General features: G+C 35.2%; 1 protein-coding gene across 3 annotated transcripts in view; it reads left to right on the forward strand.

The window, feature by feature from the left end:
- LOC149284420 (potassium channel subfamily T member 2-like) overlaps positions 1 to 15,492 on the forward strand; it is a 182,700-nt gene that overhangs the window by 124,029 nt on the left and 43,179 nt on the right. For all 3 annotated transcript variants that reach the window (XM_089496717.1, XM_089496718.1, XM_089496719.1), the window contains exons 9-13: positions 6,173 to 6,353; positions 7,580 to 7,744; positions 7,999 to 8,135; positions 11,048 to 11,111; positions 13,065 to 13,173. In XM_089496717.1, the coding sequence (XP_089352843.1) occupies positions 6,173 to 6,353; positions 7,580 to 7,744; positions 7,999 to 8,135; positions 11,048 to 11,111; positions 13,065 to 13,173 (656 nt within the window). The remainder of the gene's footprint in view (positions 1 to 6,172; positions 6,354 to 7,579; positions 7,745 to 7,998; positions 8,136 to 11,047; positions 11,112 to 13,064; positions 13,174 to 15,492) is intronic.

Consider the following 15,492-nt stretch of genomic DNA (forward strand, 5'->3'; position numbering starts at 1 on the left):
GTAGTGCAACCTTGGCTGGGGGATTATGAGAAGATGTAGAAGGTTTGCAATAAATGCCTTGATTATACTCTTAGAATAATGTGGTGGTAGTACTTAAAATTCTAAATAAAAATCTGAAAACGTTAAACATAATACTTTTAATACAGAATGCTTTAAATATAGCATTCATGCAATAATGCCTTTATGACTGGCCATCTTTCTTAGTCTAAAGAAAGATGGCCAGTTTTACCATGTTTGTTACACTACAATTTTCCATGTTTCATGTATCCAGATAAATTAGACATTATTTTTTTTCTTGTGAAAACATATACATACTGTATATATAATGTAATAATTCTAAGGCCAAATATGCAAACAACCTACAATAAAAAGAGAAGAAAAAGCACCAGGCCCTGTTCAACTCCGCTACTGCGCAATAACTCCTGAATTCCATCATTGGGCGCTCTGGGTCATTACAGTCATCTGTATGGACCGAGCCCCTGACAAAGAGTTTTTTTTAATGCAGAAAACATACGGTTGCGGGGTGGATTAGAGAAGATGTAGTGACTACTATAATGACAGGGACTGCAGCAGCCATTTTGAGTCGATTGAGACAGTTGCCCAAACCTGTAATTTGTGGACAATTTTTTATTATATTTTTATCATATCACATATTCATTGATAAACAAATATTGGTGACAAAACAAGGCATTATTATAAATCATATTGGGGAAATTCAGACCTGCTCCAGGGGACTACAGGAGCCTACTTTTTAATAAATTTCTATAATGAAAGGGGAGTCCAAAAGGTCTCAGGGAACCCCCTCCTTTAGGAACTCCCCCTAATTGTCGCTCCAAATCAAAAACGGCCAGGAAACGAAACTTGTTGCCCAAAAACAAATGTACCAAAAATGAAATATTGTTCTTTCCATATCAGCCTTTTTATATTGTAAATTAAACAGTTTTGTATTTGTGTTCTTTTTATCAAAGTATTCAGTTACCATTAATACAAGCTCAGAATGGATTTAGTTTCAGTGTGGTCAAAATGCAATTTAGTGCTAGCGCAAGTGTATTGTAGTGTTGACATTACACCATCTGCCTTGGTGCTTTCATAATAAAAATGCTGGCAATTCTTCATTGTATTAGATTTTGGTGTAATTGATTGTATTGTAGTTAATTGCCTTTTTGCTACCATAAGAAACATGCTTTTTATGCCCAGGAATACGATTACATCATGTTCCGATATACTCTGCAAATAACCAGTTAATTAAATCCATTCTATAATAAAATTATGATTCTGTTTTAATTTTATTTTAAGCAATGCTTTTATTAAATTAATTACAGTGCCTATTTTACTTATTATATTAATTAATGCCCCATTGGTTAACAAACAACCTTTAATATGTATAAAATTAACAATAAGCCTGCCTCCATACAATAAGTAATTTGGGATTTGGTCTTCTTGCAGGTGAAGACTTTATGGTGGTCAAGCTGCCCCTTTCTGTGAATACCAGTGTAGAAATTATGAGATCTTTTCACCTAATACAATTCAACCAAAATGTCCCCACAAGTTAAATGTAACCTATTTTGGTCACAGAATTTACCATACTTACCAAACATTGCTTGTGTTGAAACATAAATAACATGTCTTGCATCGCAAATTTCAGAACGCACATAAAATAAGAGCTTGCTTAAACTTTTTTCTTTGAGGTGGAAAGTGTTATATGCCTCTGTTTTTTAAATTTTCACCCCTCTACATTGATGTGACTCTTAAGAGTGCCAGAGGTTATCTGGACCCATCCCTTCATTGCTACCACATGCTTGGTTTCCATTTTAATTTTCAGTATGGAAATATGTGTGAGATCTGTTTTCTGTTTGTGTCAGACATTTTGCATGTTCTTATTTTAATAGTTTAAAATTTAAATTAATGTACTTCATTTACTTTTATTTTTTAAACCCTTCTTACTTTCAGTGCCATGCTGGCAAGGGTGTGTTAGAGGGAGTGTGTGTGTTTGTTAGCATGATTGATTATATGTGTGTAAGTGTTAGAGAGTGTGTGTAAATACATGTGCCAGTGCAAATGTTAGTTGCTGGACGGGGGCTTCTAAGGCCACTCAGCTTTACCTGCCTTCCAGGCCAGAATGTTCCAGCCCTCCCTTGCTTTCTTTGCACTTTAGAGGGGGGCCTTTCTCAGCAAATCTCAGCAACTTTTTGCGATTAATATATTAGTAGCGGTTAAATTGGACAGACCTTATTAAATACCCTGGGAAAAATACATACAAACCCAAGTTTCATATACTTAATCATTTTTCCCCCTCCTCTATACCCCTATTCGGACTGACTCATAGATTATTATAAAGTTTGACTTTCAAGACCTTAGATCCCCAGACATTTTAACAACTTGGCACTCAAAAATGATACTCTATTACATCATGTATGTAGGTTGTATGTTTTTATGTAATATATTAAAAAACATATTTTCCCCCTTTGGTTAGGAAAGAGTACAGAATAACCAATTGATGAAATTATAATTTATAAATTTGTCTGTATTTATATTTTTATTCATGGAAGTTTTGTAATACATTTTTTGAAAACCAAAAAAAGAGAAGGGGTCCCTGACAGTCCTATGCAGGAGACACTGTGTTAGGTCCTATCTGGTTCGTAGGAAGAGAGCCTGGGACACTTGCAGGTAGGTATTGATACTTTGTTACCAACAGTGAGGGGCACATCTGTCATAAATCAACTCACCCTCTCCCCGGTTCCAGCGTCGGCAGGTCTCGGCGTCGGGTTTCCTCTCAGCCTCTGCTCGCCGACACAGACACGAGCAGAGGCTGCGTGCAGGCACGCCCCCTCCACTGCTGGCAGAGAGCAGCAGGGAGGAGGACGCGGTCCCAGGTTGCTATGGAGACGCGTCCACTCCCTGCTACTGCTGATAGACGCCGGCAACGTAGGAGTTGTGTACACGTTGCCATGGCAACGCGTCTCTCAGTATGACGTCATTTTGGCGCCAAATTCAAATTATAAAAGCCCCTTCCACTGAGAGATCATTGCTCAAGTATCAAGCTATTACTGCCTCTGTACCTAAGCGTTCCTGATTGATTCTACTAGTGTACCAGATCCTTCCTTCTGATTTTTGACCTACGTTCCTTGCTGCCTGCCTCGACCATTGCGTGTGACCTGACCTTGTTTTTGGATTATCGTTTTTGTACCTCGCCTCGGACTTTGTGGTTGCCATCTGCTATTAGGAACCATCTACCTTTTCGGCTCACGGGTCAGCCGTGATAACATCACACTAAATCCTCACAGTAAGTAGCACAGAGCCCTTGATTAAACTGGATCCACAGGAGGATCCACAGGAGGCTCCAAAGCCTTTAGAGCAGCATAGGTAGGCTGAGGAGTCTGGTTGATCGGAAGCAGGTGACAAACAGGCCAGGGACACAAACTGGAATCACAGAAACTGAGTACGACATGTGGCCGAACAAGATGGACTATGACGTGGCCACTGACGCCACAAAGAAGACAATACCCACTTGGGTGGGACCCAAAGAGCTGCAGGAGCAGAGAGAAGACAGATGGGTAGTTACTCTTCCTAACACTCGGATCAGCAGGCTGATCTGTTGCAATCTTCATGGAGTCTACTAAAGCAGTGTGAGAATTTGATGTCATATCCCAGCACTTTCACTTAGAAGTTCCTACTAAGGGCCCACAAGAAAGCTGTTTGCGGATCTGCGCTAGCAGATCACAGTTTATATTGTGGTTTGCCCACAAGTTGATTAGGATGCGTGGTTTCAGCAAATTACTGCTAATCTAATTTAATATCCCTACAAAGTTTATTTCAAGATATATAACAAATGTTTCAATGTCCTCTACTGCAAGAATAAATAAAAAAAACACCAACCTACATGCTAACTAAATAAGTAGGTGCTCAACAACATTCTGCATCCCTGATATGATAGAAGAAGCTAAATATCAAAAGGAGAATACCAGTATGCCAAGATAAACATACTACAAAGTGGAATATCATTTGCAACAAATGAGAGCAACAGAAATAGATTCCATAAACAGTAATGCAGTTAGAAGCTTATTAAAAATAAACAACATTAGTCTGTAATAGTAAGACTGCATCAATAATTACAGTTTGTGTACCTTGATGGTATGTAAAACATATTTTAAAATATTTGACAGCCAGCTGGATTACCACTTGGCTGCAATCTAGCCATTCTACAGACTGTAGCCACTCTTCCCTTTGCCAGATTATCTTTCAACCATGATGTGGAATTAAGCGTGGCTCATATCAATGATATCCTGCTGTAGCTTATACTCTCCCAGATTTTAGCATTATTTGTTGTATGGAACAGACGCAGTTTCATTTTCTCATAAACCATCTATTGTTTGCCTAGCCTCATCCTTACTCTTGAGACCTTGGGCTCTACCGCTAACTAACTAACTAACTAACTAACATTTCACTTTATTGTACATGATTGTAAGCTATTTGCAATGCACACTAGAGATGGGGGAGTTGGTGGTAGTGGTACTGAGGAAGTGAGACACACTAAAGCAATGATGAGAGCCAGCTAAGGGTGACAGGCTCAGGGAACCCACAGTACCTATGTGAAAGAGCTGATTGATGAGTATATCTTGCATCACATGCCATTAAGGTGCTGGAGATGACGCTGGCAGGAGATGCAAAATACAGTTAATGCAGTTGCCATTAAGAGGCCATAAATAAGAGGTGGTCTTATTGCAAGAGAGTAGTAAATAAGTAAATGCTTGCCACCATGGGCGTGTGAAAAGCTTCATGCAGGAACTTTGAACAGAAGGTGCCAGTTACATGTTTCTACATCAAACTTTTGTTAAAAAAAATGTGTTGTAGCATATGGCAAAAAAATACAAATGTGATGGATGTGTTGGGAGGCATTTGATTCTGGTAGCAGAAGCTACATCAAGAGGGTTATTTTTCTTCAAGGACCATGACATCTTTGTTCCACAAACATTATAGTTGAAATGTTAATTTGCTCTTAGTCTATTAAGCAAATACAACTTGTCAAATCACATAAAGCAACACAGACACTTTTAAGAAGAATTTTCACTGTCTATGGCAACAACATCTCAGTGTCTGCTTTTATTTCAGCATATTTTTAAATGAATGACGCTAAAATGTACAGTTAAATAATTAGCTCTGGGATAGTTTTGGGTATTTCAAAAGTATTAGGAATGTTATTTCTGGTGTTAAATTTAACTGAGTAGGTAAAAAGGTGCCTTTAAATATATCATTATTTTCTGTTGAGAAAAAAAAATAAACTGCATAGATACTGAATGGAAGGTTCACTTGTGCCACATTCCTTTATTGAACATGTAACGGGCCATCTTTAATGCTGGGTAAAAGGGGTAGTAATCCTTGGCCCATGGTATTTGCTTCTTGGGTCCCTTTACACGGATCCTTAGATATAAGGAAAGCCCTGAAAGTATATATATATATAAAAGCTATCCCTGGTCAGGGTTTCAGAGCCACTGACCCATTTCCTAATGTACCAGTCCTGTATGAGAGGTGAAAATGGCTCTTTACCCAAACATAATTTCCTGGTTTTACCTCTTAGTATTACTTTCCTTTGCTTTCTTTGTAATTTCTACAATATGATGATTAGAGGCGAGTCATTTGAAAGACATTTAAGAGTATATTTGACATGTCTAATTTTGCAGTTTACTTCCCTAAAATACCCATATAGATTAGTGTATGTCAGTAAAATCACCAAATGTCTTAAGGATTGTATATCACAACATAAAACCAATATTAGAAGGATAACAACACATCTTCCACAAAACACCTAATATAAGCAGGGGACAAGTGAGATAACAGATGCACATACTGTACCTCCACCCACAGAAAGGGGCATTTAAAGGGTTTAAAGAAAAGCTTGAAGTCAATGGTTTCTATAACTAAGGTTTGTTAGTCCCTGTCTTATATGACTTGGCTTATATGTTAGCCTTTTGTCTTCAGAGACTTGGAATTCCACTTGGATAGATATCTTAATCTAGAATAGATGAATATACATCTTGTATTTTTAATTGCACTACACTATTATTTTGATTATATATATATATATATATATATATATATATATATATATATATATATAGTGACAAACCATAAAGCATGAGGGCCATAAAGTTATTTTTCTTCTTTTCTTTAACAGCATCTGTGGGATACAGCACCTTGAACGAGCTGGAAATCATCTATCTCTTTTTGATTCTCTTTACTTCTGTATTGTGACCTTTTCAACAGTGGGATTTGGAGATGTGACGCCAAAAATCTGGCCTTCCAAACTTCTGGTAGTCATCATGATCTGTGTAGCTCTTGTTGTTCTTCCCATCCAGGTATTGTAAAACGAAATACCTAACATTTAAAATTTGTTATAAGATAAACTAGAGACATTTAAAAGTAGCTGATTCTTTAAATGCTAAAGTAGTAGTAGTAACGTCCTAATTTTTAGGGACATGATAAGAAGTGATTGAAAACACGGCTTGTGTAATTCATTGCTGGCTGGTGCCTGTTTCTTAGCAAGAATAGCCACTGGGATTACTATATAAGTCTATACATTGTCCCACAGCAATGGTGTTCAGAAGTGATGGTCAACTTGACATAAGACCATGTCATTCAGCTGAAAGGATAAGGCAGGGAGGTGTTAACAGTACATAAAGAAACATTTATCTAAAATGATATGACTGTACGGTATTATATGGCAGACTTAAATGTTTATGCCCTATATTGGAAATCCCTCTTGTTAGTCCAGTAGTAGAGGCCCGATAACACATTTAATACACAGAATGCCCCCAAAAGAATGCCCCAAAGCCATTACTATTATAATAATCTTGTGAGCAAGATTTAGCAATACTGAACTTTACCTACTTACATATATTTCTATGATATCCTTGATAATTTAATACAGAACAACAAAACCTTATAAAAGAAACAATGCTTCAATATTCAGAATCTTCAACATAAAAGAAAATCCCATTGACCTGGGTATGATTGCAACATTCAACCATAAACGAAACTGAGCAAAATGGTACCCTAATATAGTGAACTAAAGCACACTTAGCATATTGTGCATCCCTCAGCTAGGTAGGTCTGAGTATCTGAAGTGTCTGTGGCAAGAGTGGAAGTTATTTATGCCTATGGATAGTTAATAAAAGGTCCATCATAAAGCTTGTTACTGCTAACTTCTACCGAATGGTACAAGTGGGCCAGTCATATCAAATACTCATTAAAGAAAATTTACTTCAGACCTTGGTCACAGAAGCTGTCAGTAACCCATTACTGTCCATCCGGCTCTTCAATGCTCATTGGCTTTAGAAGTTCACAAATCTGAAACAATGGCCTGTGAGTGTTAATTCAAAATATCACTGTCCTATTTAGAAGGTACTTTTTTTAAAATGGGTATCTGTTTAAAGTAGATGGCTGGTTTGATTTGTATCTGTCATCAAAGTCCAGTTCATTTCATGTAAGCCAGGTATTTTACTTCTAGTATAGAATACACTCACTTTTATAGTATGTTGCACTGAAAACTTGACAACCACTGAGTGTATATTTATTGTATTAGTTTGAGCAGCTTGCCTATTTATGGATGGAAAGACAAAAGTCAGGAGGGAATTACAGTCGTCATCGAGCACAAACAGAAAAACATGTAGTGTTATGTGTCAGCTCTTTGAAGATTGACCTGCTCATGGATTTCCTAAATGAGTTCTATGCACATCCAAGACTCCAGGTATATATATGTATCTTCCAAAAGATGCGTTCTAAGTACAGTTTTGTTAATAAACGATTAAGGCCTTGGGTTTTCCCACAAATAGAATATGTATAAACCTTTTTCTGCACAGATTTTATTTTACCAAATGACATGTCTCTTTTCAATGCTTACCTAACAATATATTAATATATGCAGTCAGATGTTTACAACTTAAACACTACTTGTGTACACATTTATATCTATACAGACTATTTTTTATCTATTTCTCACAGGATTATTATGTGGTAATTTTGTGTCCTACTGAGATGGATGTGCAGGTTAGACGTGTTCTTCAGATCCCTATGTGGTCACAAAGAGTCATCTACCTGCAAGGCTCAGCCCTTAAAGATCAGGACCTGCTAAGAGCAAAGTAAGTAATCATTAATCCACAGTGTGTGCACTGATCAAACAAAGGACGGTAGAACACAACAATAGAATCTATAAAGCAGTGTTCATTAAAAAGCTGTAAAACCTAAACCAAAGTGATACAGTACATCCTGTCTTAGTGCCAATTAACTCAGGCAGCTGCCACCCCAGAAAGACACCCCCAATGTGTGGAAATATGCCAGGCACCTCTTCAAACCATTTGGGGTGCACCAAAAAGGGCTATGCCTATACGGACATGGTGTGAGCGTTCTGAGGGGAGGGGGGCTGCAGAGAGGAATTTGGTACCAACCATGTCTCCTGTTTGTTTCTGAAATCAGTTTGGTTTTAGTATCATATTAAACATGCTTTTCATAAATGATTTTTTGCGAATCATGTGCAGTACATTTTCAATGACAACAGTCAATAAAAAATAGAAAAGGAAGTCTGGGGGAGCAGTCATTTTGATATGTGTCATACATTATTAATGCTATTACCATATGACTACCCACCCATTAAATTCCACATACTTTTAATTTACTAAATAGCATTAAACAATCCTATAAAAAAATGAACACAAATCCATAAAATTTAATTTATTAATAAGAACATAATGTATATATTTGCAAACTATGTTTGGTGAATGAACCATTTCAATTACCATGTCATCTAAGATTATCATGTATGTTTCCCACTTTTTTTTTTGGTCCTTCTAAAGATTTGACATGCTTATCTCTTGTGGATTTCCATTAAAATTGTAATAAAATATAGGGCCAATACAAACTTCAAATAATTGGATCAACACATATGTATGTGCGTCAAAAATAGGCAGAGTCACTTAGATGCAAACAAAGGTAAAACATTTAATATGAACAAAAATAGAAGAAGAATATAAAAAGAAGATAACAAAAATAATACGAAACAAGTCTTACAAAACCTTCGAGAGGAATTTAGTTCATGACATCTGTCCTATGCAAAACCCTATTTTAGGTGGTCACTGTGCGTATATTGTAATGCCCTTTTACAGTTACAACTATACCATGCATTAGCAAGTTACTATCCTATCTATAGAATGCCTGTTCAGCAAATCCTTCATTCCATATTTTAAGGTCAAGGAAACCTTGAAGCCTATTATTGAAACATATTAATATATCTTAATAATCATTTATTTATGAACAATGATTACATATCTTTGACTACTGCCTATACCAATAATTATATATGGTCCATTTCTTAATTGAGGTTAGAAAATGTATTAGAATCTTTTACAAAAATACAATTCTCTTTTTTGTCCTTTTTATTTAAGTCCCAAGAGACTATCAGACACAGTGTGAATACAATAAGGCAACCATTCGGAAACAACATAGAAAGTTTGCGCTTTAATACTTATTTTTACCCAACCGCACATCTCCACCGCATGAAAGCTGTTCCTTCTTATCTTGTGGATTGTTATACATGACACGTAATGAGCCAGTTCAAAAGCATCAATGAATCCTAAGTATGTCTGCTCAGTTTTTTTTGTATCTGCCATAAAATATTACTGCGAGTTTCTAGGATTTATGCCATCATCCTCCTTCCCTATATTTGTAAAATAAAATTTGAACTGAGAAAAAACAAAATTTTGGGGTTCCATACAGCACTAAGTTAACTGTGAAAGGTATATATAATCGTGATTGATGTGTCATTTTGAACAACTCAACAGTTTCTTTATAAAAGCAATATGTACTTGACTGTTTGAACACTCACCCATCTGGTAATAGGAATTATTGTGTCATGTACTAAGCAAGAGCAACTTAATGTTTTGCTCTACATTACATGATATACTTTACTACCAGGTTATCTACCAAAAACTGTAAGTTGACCACTTAACTGCTCATCTTAAGCCAAGCTGCATTGATTGATTCTCCATTCAATAATGCTGATCTTAGTTAGATTTTGGGGCTGCTCATCAGGTTTTTATAGTTGTAGATTAATGTTCCATCTGACTTAATTTCACCTTAATAAATAACTAAAGAAATAGTTTTTAGCTTGGTAAAAGAGAACTACTACCTTTGCGGCGCATTTGGGCTAGCACATATTTTATAAATAAATTCTGTGGAGTCTCAAAAGGTAAAAGAAGCATAATAGACATTACAATTACTATCCCTGTAAATGATTATTCAGTTTGACTGCTGTATATTATATTCAAAAAATATGCTTGAACAGAAAACAAAAACTTGATTTTCAGATGAGATGCCAACATATCAATTGCTGTGGAAATGGACACCATTTGTTTTACTTATTTTTTTTTACACTGCTGAAACATGCCAGAATTCAAAATGCATTAGGTCCTGGCTCATCAAAGGGTCTGTTAATCAGAAATGCGTACCTACTGAGCTGACATGCATACCTTGTGCAATTTTTCATGCATGGTTAATCTACCTGGAGCATATGAATCATCCATGCATAACTCGTTAGACACTTGAGAGCCATTCAAGTTATTTTCAGTTTTGTCCAAAAAACAAATACAATATATTAACTTAAGTAGCTGAGAGTCCGAAAGCATGATAGTCCATCTGAATGCTGTGGCAGTCAAACAATGCTTTCACTTACCTTTACAAGCTTTTTCATTGTGTTAGGAAAGCATGTCAACAAAAACACAAAAAATGGTGATTATGTTTTATATCACGACTCAGTTATTACCACAAATTGTCCTTTAACGGTTTTACAAACTCACCTTTGTTTAACATGTGTACACAACCTATTTGTTATATTACCATTCACGAAACTATAAAAAATAAGTATTGGTTTAAATATCTAGAACAGTCCTAAAAATCAGTGTTGCATTTTTGAGAATGGATTTGGAAAAGACATTGAAGAAAATAAGTCTTTGCATAAAGTATGCCATGCAACAAAGTAAGAATACATTTTATATTATAGGATGGATGATGCTGAGGCCTGTTTTATACTGAGCAGCAGATGTGAAGTAGACAGAACAGCAGCTGTAAGTACAACTTATCTTATGTCTTGTACCATGCATGTAGACATACATATTGTGATAGGTTTCCTAGTTAACAAGCTATGTAAAAGCATGATGTCAACATATATCAGGATTTCCTTTCTAAATTTTCATCTCCGTTTAGTCATTATGGTTCTTTCTTTATCTTGTTCTGAATTTAGCTGTCCAGGAGCTGGTACAACATTATACTAATAGTTTTTGTATTCACTCTCGCTCACTCTCTCATGCACATTTACTCTCTCAAGCCCTCTAAATGTTTACATACCTTTTCTGCTGGTCACTTCTGCTTCTTCTTGTTCTTCGTCTTCTCTCTTTTATCATCTCTCTTGTATTTATTCTCTTTTATCTTCATCTGCATCTCTGCGGACATAACGTGGCGCTTAGCTTCAACCAGCAGTGAGGATGTCACTGAAAGCGCTGCCATTTTTGCTAAGGTCAACTTACACCAAAATGGCATCACTTTTGCTGATGCCCCCTCCCCAGTTGGAGAACCAAAAAGATCTTTTTGTCAATTAACACCAGAGGTGGGTTTGGTGCACACAGAGCGGTAGCTATACAGAAAAGTAACTCATGTCTAGGATTAAATATGGCGATGGTTCTTTAATGGTTTGAGGGTGTTTTTCTGCAAGAGGACCTGGATAATTTTGGTAGAATACATGACATATCATGAACTATATCAAATATCAACAGATATTACATTAACACCTAACTGTCTCTGCCAGAGAGCTAAAAATGGGCCATGGTTGGATCTTCCAGCAGGACAGTGACCCAGAACATTCATCAAAATCAACACTTAAATGGTTTACTGACCATAAAATCAATGTCCTATCATGGCCATCCCAGTCCCTTGACTTGAACCCCATAAAAAACCTGACAATGATCCACAACATGCATCAAAATCAACACAAAAATAGTTTACTGGCCATAAAATCAAGGTAACACCATGGCTATCCCAGTTCCCTGACTTGTGTTGACCTTAAAATTTAAAGGATCTGGAGAGATTATGTATGGAAAAATGGTCTGCAGTTATAAAAATCACAATGCAAAAAGACATGTACAACTTCTTATATTTAGCAAACATTATAACAAACTGTTGAAACAAACACAAAATGTATTCACCTTAATAATAACCCTTATCCCTATTAGCCTGAAGTCTAAACTGGCCTTGGGCATTGACCATTGACCTCTAAGAAGTCTGGCAGTTGACAAGTACCCAAATAAAGGACCATGAAAAATAAATCTTATGTCAAGGAAAATGCAGAAGTTTGGGCAGCTCCTAAGGGCATACTGTAGAGAAGCTATAAAGGATATACTGTATTGATCTTTGAGTGTTTACCATAGAAAAAAACCTGAAGGTTTCTGTGGCCAGTATTGTGGGCCACATCATCCCCCCAAAAATTATTATCTTGAGGAATTCTATCATTGAGTGAAAAAAAATCTACAGTATTATGTTCTTGAGGATTTTTTCTCACTTCAAAGCACTAGTTTCAGAATTGTCCAACAGTATGGAAATATGTGCAGGAAAAAAGCCAACTGTATAACAGTTTAGTTATATTTTTAAGAAAAGCATGTATGATATATTTATTATGTCTAAGAATTCATATGTAAGGAGAGTCATTACTTCCCCCCTGGATATGGCATTGTATTATATTGTATATTGTGTATAAAATATTATTAACTTAAAGAATAATTTAACATAATGAAATCATCATACCACACAATTATATCCAAAATATTATTCCTAGAACAACATCCCTCTTGCTTATTTGTTTTAGTTGTTATCTCAGCATGGCTTCAAGCTTGGACGAGAATATTGTTTAAATGTAAATTATTGTATGTATATCACTTATCATTGTAATATGTGAAATGTTAATGAGCAGTTTGTGATGTATAATAGTTATTCTGGGGTCATTGCTTCTAATTGTGTTTGTTTCATAGGATCATCAAACAATATTAAGAGCATGGGCAGTAAAGGACTTTGCTCCTAATTGCCCTCTGTATGTTCAGATACTGAAGCCTGAAAACAAATTCCATGTCAAATTTGCAGGTAATGTATTGTCATATTGCATACTTTTTTTTGCTTCATTTTCCACCTGTGTGTGTGGGGTTTGGCCTTGTCTTTGTGGCTTTGTACGAATTGCAGAATTTGCCAAAATTCTATAAATTTGTACAAATCCAAACAAGTCCAGTACTAATAAGCCAGGACCATTTGCATCAATACATTTATAGTCAATCAGAAGCCAAACAAAAGAATAAATCAAAACCAGAAAAACAAATATTCCAGAGCAACAAAACCAATGACCAGTTTGCATACACAGGAAAAAAATCACGACACTGTTTTAAAGGCAAGCAATTTTGTCTCCATGTTGATGTCCAAACAATGTTAAACTAATGGCAATATAAAAAGAGGAATGGACAGCAATTTGATTTCTGAACTGATCCTAAAGAACAGCCACTCTTGTGTCTAAGGCTAATAGTAGTAGGATTACTTAACCAATGGGAAACGTAATATTAGGTTCCCTGCTTTTACACTTTTATTCCCATAACCTTTCTTGATGGCAGAATATGTGTTCAAACTTTTATATCAGTCAAGTAATCAAACGAGTTTTCTTCTCTAGATCCCTGGAATACTATGACTTTTATTCGTGCACGGCTTATATCTCAGATAAGTTTTGCGTACATTTTTTCAACATCATTGCTAACCTGTATTGTAAATCAGTGAACCCAAAATCAATTACGTGAACAAAAGAACCATGTATATAGAACTTTTGAATCCTGTATTATTGATTCTTTAGAAAGAGGTGAGTGAGTAAAATAGTGCCTATTACATTACCCAGATTTTGTGTTTGAGTAAGAGTTTTGTAATAAGCCACTTTGGCCATGAATAATTGTTCGGTGGCTGAAAAATAGAGTAATTGTTAAAAGACGGTACATTCAAGCACTAAAATGTGTACACCATTACATAGATATTGTTAGTTTTAAACCTATGTCATTCATCAACATTGTTCACAATAAGAATATTGGCAGCTATAAAAATACATTTTGATTAAAAGAAGAAACCATATCTATTTCTAATAACAAGCAAAAACTAAATCAGAGGTTTCTGAAAATCTATTAAGATCACAAATTCAGCAATATTTTTATTTTAAAAATACTACACCATTCAAATTCAATTAGGGAATCATATAATTCAATGTATGACACAAAACTAATTCTAAAAGTTTTAATTAGGACCAAGCAGTTTTTACAACTATAAAATACATTTCTATATGATAATGGAATTTTATGTCTTCCAGAGAATATCATGCAAAAAATATATTAATTACAGAATGCATTTTGTAGTAAAAAGGCATGTTACAAAGGACGGTATTTATTTTTGTGATCCACAAGAAAGTTTTGTTCAAGTAGCGCTAACATTTTGTTTTAATTCAAGTAGAGCATGACAAGCATAACAAATTTTGAGAGTTGAGATTATAAAAATGGAGACAAATATCTGATACAGAATATGTATGTCATGTTAAATTCCAGTAATAGCTCAGTACATTTTATATTAGTCTAATTTGACTTTTAAATCACCATTTCAGTGATTAAGTTCCTATGTATGGGTTGAAGAAAGAAATCATCTTTGAAAATATTCTCTCTAAAAGTTTACTTAGTCTAATGAAAAAGTGTAAACAAATATTATAAAACTCGTTGGAAGCCAATTTAGCTACTTATATTTGATTTAAAAAGCAGGCACATTATATATATATATATATATATATATATATATATATATACTTAATGGGAAAACACATAGCTGCAAATCAATTTTCTCTAGACATTGAATTAAATGCACACAAAAATATTCATGCAAGCACTGTGTATAGCTTAGTAGTTCTCAATAAATTACTGTAACATATGATTAACCAAAGACAAATGGGTCCAGTGAATATCAAGAACTAATGGTTGAGTAGACAGATTAAAAACGATGGTTTATAGAACAGAGTATGTTCTATATGCAAATAAACCCATTAGTACCTATTCAACTTTCAGTGGTATATTTCTCATTTCAGATTATATTGAAAAGGTTAAAATGACTCAGTGATTGAAAAAGGCGGCGGGAGAGTTTCACTAAGATTTAAAGTAGATTATAGAACAACATCAAGGAGAAAGTCAATCAAAAGAATATGAAAGATAACACTTATACTGATATGTATAGGTAATACACATAAACTTATATTATTTGAGAAATGGTCTGGAAAAGAGAACATTCTATTTTTACTTTACTTTGACACATTGAGCTGGATTCGGTGTCAAAGATATGTCTATCCAAATAGATGCAGTAGAGATTTATAGAGAACGGATGGTACCTCATTTAACTCCT

Source organism: Sceloporus occidentalis, unplaced genomic scaffold (genome assembly GCF_023333645.1).
Source record: "Sceloporus occidentalis isolate IW3139 unplaced genomic scaffold, rSceOcc1.0.p SCAF_93, whole genome shotgun sequence".
Lineage (NCBI taxonomy): Eukaryota > Metazoa > Chordata > Lepidosauria > Squamata > Phrynosomatidae > Sceloporus > Sceloporus occidentalis.